At 35.8% G+C, this 8,379-nt stretch overlaps 1 protein-coding gene across 2 annotated transcripts in view; it reads left to right on the top strand.

Moving 5' to 3' along the window:
• Positions 1 to 8,379, top strand: part of LOC107667209 (uncharacterized) — a 21,547-nt gene that overhangs the window by 7,024 nt on the left and 6,144 nt on the right. For both annotated transcript variants that reach the window (XM_016458823.1, XM_016458822.1), the window contains 10 exons: positions 829 to 1,009; positions 1,098 to 1,237; positions 1,598 to 1,845; positions 2,917 to 3,219; positions 4,231 to 4,507; positions 6,335 to 6,512; positions 6,633 to 6,793; positions 7,562 to 7,636; positions 7,723 to 7,869; positions 7,961 to 8,057. In XM_016458823.1, coding sequence (XP_016314309.1) covers positions 829 to 1,009; positions 1,098 to 1,237; positions 1,598 to 1,845; positions 2,917 to 3,219; positions 4,231 to 4,507; positions 6,335 to 6,512; positions 6,633 to 6,793; positions 7,562 to 7,636; positions 7,723 to 7,869; positions 7,961 to 8,057 — 1,807 coding nt within the window. The remainder of the gene's footprint in view (positions 1 to 828; positions 1,010 to 1,097; positions 1,238 to 1,597; positions 1,846 to 2,916; positions 3,220 to 4,230; positions 4,508 to 6,334; positions 6,513 to 6,632; positions 6,794 to 7,561; positions 7,637 to 7,722; positions 7,870 to 7,960; positions 8,058 to 8,379) is intronic.

The following is an 8,379-nucleotide window of genomic DNA, read 5'->3' as shown; positions in this document are numbered from 1 at the left end:
CTCTCTCTCTCTCTCTCTCTCTCTCTCTCGCTCTCGCTCTCTCTTGCTCTCTCTCACACACGCACACACACACACACACACACACACACGATGCACAAAACTCCGCATTTGAACAGTCAATAGCAAATACTTAAACTAATAACAAAACAGTAGCTGATTCAGAAGCGCCAGATTGTCATAGCAAAGTCAGAATTACCTCCTCTCCTAGGTTCACGAAACGGTCGTCCATAAAATGCATTGCTGTTCTGTTGTAAGTAATCTTAAAGATTCCTAAATGCATCTACTTTCGGAAGGCCAAATAAAGTGCTTTTGCTTTCGCCTAGAAACACACAGCGTCTCCCTGACATGGCTGCTTCAACACTAACTGCGGTTACTGAAACCACGCCTTCTTTCTTTGCGTGCACATTTGGGCGGAATTATGCTAATATTTCCACATAGTGAGGTAGATATGTGGGGGCGTGTTAGAATGAGCCGTTTTAGGGGGGCGTGGCAGAGTCTTAACTTTGATAAAGAATATCTCTTTGGTTTTGAGACTTTAGTCTTTGCAACTTCAGGGATCTTATCTATGCACAATCAGCTTGTAACACTCCAAAGAGAAAGGGAAACTTGAAATCGCATCATATGACCCCTTTAATATTTCATTATAGTATACTATTTATGTGTCACGAAAGTAATTCCATAATGCAAAATGTCATAGTGGTCTTAAATTAAATGTATCTTTTTGCAAAATATAATTTACTTTTTATCTTTTGATGTAGTGATGAAATATGATTACAAAAAGTTTCGTCAAACTAAAATAATTTTGCAATTTAATATTTGATCTTGTAGGGCCACAAAGTGCAGCATTGGCGTTGTATAAAGGCCCGGTATCAGACTTCCCTAAGGACGGCCCCCTCAGCCACGAACAGCCAATCGATGCCTTTGTTTACGGTGACTCTGCCCACATGCCTAGTGACAACCTCACAGAGACACTCATACCAGGGAGAAAACCTTTCATACTCACAGAGAGGTGATCAACACGTGCCATACAATGCAGAATGATTTATTGTGGCATTTGTGTATTATATTATGTGCTCATCCATGTTTGTATGCTGCAGTTTTCTCACAGCAGGTCTTCATGTCAGTCGCTGTGGTGTTGCCGAATGGACGAGAGATCCGGGACTGTTTGTAACAAGGCCCCGGAGTCCCGGAAAACCCAATGACTGTGTTTGGTTTCAGTCCTGCCCGCTTAACACGAGTACGTCTTGATTTTTAGTTCATGTAGCAAAACTTACTTTCTCTTCCATATTAAAGGGGTAGGTCACCCCAAAATGAAAATTTTGTCATCATTTACTCATCCTCATGTTGTTCCAAACTTGTATGAGCTTCTTTCAGCTGTTGAACACAAAAGAAGATATTTTAAAGGATGATTGCAACCAAACAGTTGACGGTACCCATTGACTTCCATACTATTTTTTTCCATACTATGGAAGTCAATGGCTACTGTCAACTTCTTGGTTACCAACATTCTTCAAACAGGTTTGAAGATCTATCCCTTTAAGGACACATTTTTAGGTGTCCTGTCATGTTTTTAATTTCATCTGGCTTGTCGTTTCAGCCTCTTTCACAGAGTCAGGACGGATCCAGCCCCCGATTCATAGCGATGTTGATTTCCTGCTTAACGAGATCAACACTGACTCACCAGGAGGAGCCGAGGACGAGGAGTTTATAGAGTTGTGGCATCCGTCTGGCTTCCGTATGTCGCTGGATTTCATCTGGCTGGTGATGATCAATGGACAGACTGGAATGGTGTACTATGAGCTGGAGCTGAATGGATATTACACAGATGATGACGGGTACTTCCTGGTGAGCTGATGCGTACTTGGACACTTGTGGCACAAATGAGTCATACGATTGAATTCCGATTAGAAGAATGTGTCAGCTGTAAAAGAAAAGGGAGTTAGCACTTTATGTACACTAGCGTTTAAAAGTTTGGGGTTGGTAGGATTTTAAAATGTTTTTGAAAGAAGTCTTTTATGCTTGCCGAGGTTGTATTATTTTAGTACAAATACAATAAACGCAGTAATATTATGAAATTTTATTACAATTTCAAATATCTGTTTTCTGTTTGAATATATTTTTAAAATGTAATTTATTTCTGTGATCAAAGCTGAATTTTCAGCATCATTACTCCAGTCTTCAGTGTCACATGATCCTTCAGAAATAAGTATAATATGTGACCCTGGAGCACAAAACCAGTCTTAAGTCGCTGGGGTATATTTGAAGCAATAGCCAACAATACATTGTATGGGTCAAAATTATACATTTTTCTTTTATGCCAAAAATCATTAGGATATTAAGTAAAGATCATGTTCCATGAAGATATTTTGTAAATTTCCTACTGTAAATATATTAAAACGTAATTTTTGATTAGTAATATGCATTGCTAAGAACTTCATTTGGACAACTTTAAAGGCGATTTTCTCAATATTTAGATTTTTTTGCACCCTCAGATTCCAGATTTTCAAATAGTTGTATCTCGACCAAATATTGTCAAATCATAACAAACCATACATCAATGGGAAGCTTATTTATTCAGCTTTCTCAATCTCAATTTCACAAAATTGACCCGTATGATTGGTTTTGTGGTCCAGGGTCACATATGCTGATTCGCTGCTAAGAAGCATTTATTATTATCAATGTTGAAAAGTTTAATATCTAACATTATACATTTGTTTCATGGTTCTTTGATAAACAGAAAGTTAAAAAACAACATTTATTTGAAATAGAAATCTTTTGTAAAATTATAAATGTCTTTACTGTCACTTTTTGAATTGAATGCATCATTGCCGAATCAAAGTATTAATTAAAAAAAAAAAAGTTTGAAGCTACAAACATAACGTTTCAGCTGTTACTCTTTCTGAATCTGTCTTCCAGATTGGCAGTTCGAAGGTCGGCCCTGACATTAGGATCCCATTGAACACTATTCAGAACGGACCGGACGCCATAGTGTTATATCGCAGCAAGTCTCCGCCCTCTAAAGAGGGTCAGAATATTCCCAAAAGCGGTTTGCTGGATGCGGTGGTCTACCGCACTCGTGGGTCTGATAAAAAGGTTTCGGCGCTAACGGAAGCGCTGACACCAGGACAGCTCCCTCTGCTGGAGGACATCAGTGCGCTACCCACTGACGAGACCCTCAGTCGATGTGGAGCCGAGAGACTCGACCTCAATGCTTTCAGGGTGAGACCTAGTGTTTCTGTTCATGTGAGCTTCATGCAGATTTCTCAATGGAACGTACTTAATATCATTTTGTACATCTGCCTTGAGTAGACTTCAGGCAGAATTTTAACTTTAAAATGTTTAATTCGAAATTCCACACATGATGGCTTATTTTATTGTATTTTTTATTTATTTTTATTTTATTTTAGTAGAATTCATGAATTCATAATTCCTCTGTGGTGTGTTGCAGTTTTTATTTATTTATTTTTTTCCGTGTGTGAGTAATTTTATTTTATATTATTTTATTTTAATAGGAGTTATGAATTCATAATTCCTCTGAGATTTTATTTTTTATAATGCCTACTGTTTAATATAAAATAATGTATATTATTTTTAAACTGTATACAGTATAAATTTTCCTAGCATTATTGCAGCAATTTTTTATGCATTTTTTACATTGTATTAAAATTGAAAAATTAACTTTTAAACAAAGAAGAATAAAAAAATTACATTTTTTTACAGAGGGATTGTTGCAAAACAACATACTGTCAAAGTCAAGAGCAAAAACAATTACCAGGAAAAATTTGTAATAGGAAAAATAAATAAATAAATAATAATAATCCATTTGAGAGAAAAAACTATTTTGGCCATCTAATTTTATAATAAAGAAAAAATGCTAATAATTGTTTTTATTCCAGTTGACTAAAAAAATCCTAATTTTTGGCAGCGTAATTATATAATAGTCAAGTTGAAGATGCTAAAAAAATGGCAGGTGAGAGAAGTTGAGCAAACTGCATTGTGTACAATCTTCCACCCATTGGGTGCTGGTTACAAACCTCACATTTTGGCATTTCGTCTATAACATTTACTTACTATGCAGATTATACATAATGTAAAAATGGTACGTAGTATGAGATTCCAAACAGGAAACTATTAAGTAAGTAGCCCGTCCGGGTTTATTTTGCAGTCCTACTTTTTTCGGATTTTATGTCCATCAAATGTGTGTCATATTAACCCTCTATGTGTCCACAGGTCACTTCTCCCACACCAAGGAAGCAGAATAACTGTCCTCCCAAACCCACCATACCTCCGCCTCCTGAGGGTCTCGTCATCAATGAATGGAGCAAGACCTCGCTGGTAAACCAGTCTCAGGAAAGTTTATTTGTGGAGCTGATTGGCCCGCCGTCGACTCCACTGAATGGACTTGTTTTAGTGTTTTTTGGGGAAGACGCTACAGAATGGAGCGTCCCGCTCACTGGCAGCACAGGAAGTGACGGGCTCTATCTGGTCGCCAATGATTCTCGCGCAGGTGCGTGCGTTTGATCTGGAAATGTCTTCTTTGTGAGACACAGATTGATGTGATCATGTTTGGTCACTGAAACATATTTTTCCCATTGTTTTTCTTCAATGACATTCTGAAAATTCTTCAGTAAAGATCAACCAGCTCTGAGATGAATCACAATATTACATATTTTGATTTGAATGAAAATCTGAGTAAAAATGAAAAAGAACCAGGCTGTGTACGTTAAATATTTTATTAGGGAATAAACTACTCATCACATGAAATTATGTTGGTCATTGGTTTTAAGTATAAAAATGATATATACACTATTTCAGTGTAATTGTAAATATTCAAGTACATACAAATAAGTAGTTTGAGAGTGTAACATAATTCGGTTTCTGTATTCATGGAAACAGGGATGACTTCTCTGATTACTGGATCTCTTCAGTATTGTTGATATTTGTTGACTTATATATATATCAGTGTTGGGTGTAACTAATTACTAAGTAATTAGTTACTGTAATTGAATTACTTTCCTCTTGAAAAAGTAAAGTAAGGGATTACTCTTATTTTTTCTGCAATTTAATTACAGTTACTTCTTATGTAATTGAACTTAATACTGTGCATAGACTGTAGAACATTTATACACAATACAACAGTGGATTTAACATCAAAATTTTAAGTCTAACCTTAAAATGCATGCTTTTTATGTACCCTTCTCACTTTAAATACTTTGGTGAGTTAATAAGAATATTGGTAACACTTTAGTGTCCAATTCTCATGAATAATACTGGGAATGTTGGCTGTTTATTATTACTTAAAAAGCACATATTAATGTCTTATTTTGCAAGACCTTATTCTAAATCCTTAATCCTACCTAATTCCTTCTTAAACTTAACAACTACTTTACTGAGTATTAAGAAGCAGTAAGTAGAAGTATATTGAGGCAAAAGTCATAGTTAATAGTTAGTTAATAGTGAGCACTGGACCCTAATCTAAGGTGTGACCAGAATAATTTATGTAGTTATTTGAAAGAATTAAAAAAGAACCGTTTCATGTTTATCCTTGTATCATTAACTTGACAATAACAATTACATAACAATTATCAACACGAGATTGATATAGGATTTAGAAAGTAATAAGTAATTAAATACTTTTTGGAGAGAGTAATTTGTACAGTAATCTAATTACACTGTTGAAGATGTAATTAGTAATTGGTAATTAATTACTTTTTTAGAGTAATTTACCCAACACAGTATATATATAACTGCGCTGCCCACAAGGCTATCGGCACCAATATTTTATTTTATTTTATTTTTTAATAATTATTTATTTTATTTTTTGAGTATTTGAATTGTAAAATCAATTATTTGATTTTTATTTTGTTTTTGATTTTATTTGTCATCATTTTTATTTTATTTTATTATTTGTGGAGTATTTGATTTATTTTATATTTTGAGTATTTGATTTATTTTATTTGTAACTATTTTATTTTTTTGTTTTATTTTATTTTGATTTATTTTTGTTATTTTACTTAAATTTATTTTTAGTTATTATTATTTTAGCTTTTGCCTTTATTATGTGCTTGGAATGGTATACTAGTATGCTAATGTCTTGTGTACTATTCCAAATTTGACTAATGAACATGATTTATATTGTGAAATTGAAGCACAAATCGTCAACCTCAAATGAAATATAATAATTATTTATATAACGTTTTTCTATAGAGAAAATGAATTGGATTATTACTTCGGACTGTTGTTCTCTAAAGCAATCAGTGATTTCAATTGAATAGCAGATGATTTCTAAAAAGTAACATTGATTTGTTTGCTCTTCATCTTTGTGTTTGTGCAGATCAGGGTTTGCCAGCGCTGGGTCATTTGGGTGCAGTGCTGTTGTGTTTTGAGCCATCAGGATCAGGGTTTTGTGGGAGCAACTCGCGTCATTTGGATGGTCTAGTTTTTTCCAATGACCCAAAGTTACAGGGAATTCTCCAGCTCAACACGACACACTTCTTATACACACTCTTCAGGTTTGTTGGGGAGCTTTTTGATTGTGAATCCAGTGTGTTGTTGTTGGTATCAGCAGTTTTGTCCACCGTACCTGCTGTTTTCATGCATGTAACTGCATGTCTGTGTTTCTGTGTGATTAGTGCGGCTTCTTTATCTCGATGTGCATCAGACGGGCCCGTTCTCTGGATCGCATCCCAGCCAACTCCACGCCTGCCGAACCACTGCCCAAGTCCCGCCTTCTCCAGCTCCGCGGCTCTGTGCCTGCAGCCGGACAATAATAACTGGCAGAGCGGATCGGGGAGTAAGTGATCTTTAAAGGGATAGTTGATGAACATTGGCATCTACTCACCCTCATGTCTTTCCAAGAGCGGTTTGCTGCAGTTTTTTCCATGTAACAAAATTATTTTGGAAAATCTTTGCACAGCGCAAAATAACACAGTCCTGCATGTTGGAAAAAACATTCTGCTGGGTTGCAAAAAATACCTAATATTACCTCATTTGATGATGCTGAGTTCGAAAACATTAACAAAAACTTTCCATCATGTACAGTTTTTCACAAAATAAGAATGAAGATTTATATATATATATATATATATATTGTGACCCTGGACCCTAAAACCAGTCATAAGGGTCAATTTTTCGAAATTGAGATTTATACATCATCTGAAAGCTGAATAAATAAGAAATGATGTATTTATGCTATGCTCCATTTTTATTATTTCACTGTCTGTAAGTGTAAAAAAAATGTCATCTCTTCATCACAAAATACTGTAAAAGATAGTGTGAAAACCCTGATGTTTTGAGTTAATGTGTACCTTTTCATTTCAGAAAGATCTAGAAACATTTGATCCCTCATGATATGAAGTTTAATATTCTTATTCTTATTTTCTCATCCCTGTCTTTTGCACATAAGCTCATAAGTCATATAACCTGCTTTAAAATGATCACATATTCAGCCTTTTTCTCATTTTATTGGACACTTGGTGTAAGATGCATCCAAAATGTACTTTTCTAAATAAAATCAACAGTAAAAGTAATTCATCTCATCTGAAGTGTTTCTCTGCCTCAGATTGTGCCCAGGAGGAGTTTGCTGTTTTATTAGAGCGCTTGTGTAACTGTGGGATCTCAAGCTTACATGTTAAAGGTAAGACACTTGAAAACATACATTAATGGTGTTGAAATGAAATGATCTGGTAATGACAGTTATTTCTTGTCTTTCCCCCGTGTGAGGTGTGAATGTGTCCTGTGAGGCGGGTCGGTTTTACGCTCAGGGATCTGTTCTTGCTGTTTCTGACCAACAGAGAGAACGAATCAGTGAGATGCTGAGTGACAACAAGCTCTCGTGTTCAGCTGAACAGGAGCGACAGGTTCATGGAGGTACAAGACACACACACGTTAATATATGCTCTTACGGAAGTTCAGGGTATATTTTGGGCTGAAGGAAGTAAACGTGTGTTTGTATGTGCAGCGGGGTCGTCGGTCGCTCTGCAGGTCGGGCTTGTGCTCGCGGCGCTCCTGCTGTTCGCACTGGGTGCTGCACTCTTTGTCTTCTTGTACAAAAAAAGGTGAGGACAGATCTGTTTGTGTTTTGCATGAAAGTCTCTGTGATGATGCCTCGAGGTTAGGGCTGTCAGTTGATTTATTAAAAAAAAAAAAAAAAACATCATGTGCCAATTAAAACTTTTATTTTATTTAAAGGGGTCATATGACGTTGCTAAAAAGAACATCATGTTGTGTATTTGGTGTAATGCAATGTGCTTATGCGGTTTAAGGTTAAAAAAACACATTATTGTTTCTCCTCTATGCCCCGCCTTTCTGAAACGCGTCGATTTTTACAAAGCTCATCGTTCTGAAAAGTGAGGTGTGCTCTGATTGGCCAGCTATCCA

This window comes from Sinocyclocheilus anshuiensis, unplaced genomic scaffold (assembly GCF_001515605.1).
Source record: "Sinocyclocheilus anshuiensis isolate Anshui unplaced genomic scaffold, SAMN03320099.WGS_v1.1 scaffold415, whole genome shotgun sequence".
NCBI lineage: Eukaryota > Metazoa > Chordata > Actinopteri > Cypriniformes > Cyprinidae > Sinocyclocheilus > Sinocyclocheilus anshuiensis.
The sequence above is the reverse complement of the archived record's forward strand: the minus strand, read 5'-3'. Positions and strand labels throughout refer to the sequence as shown.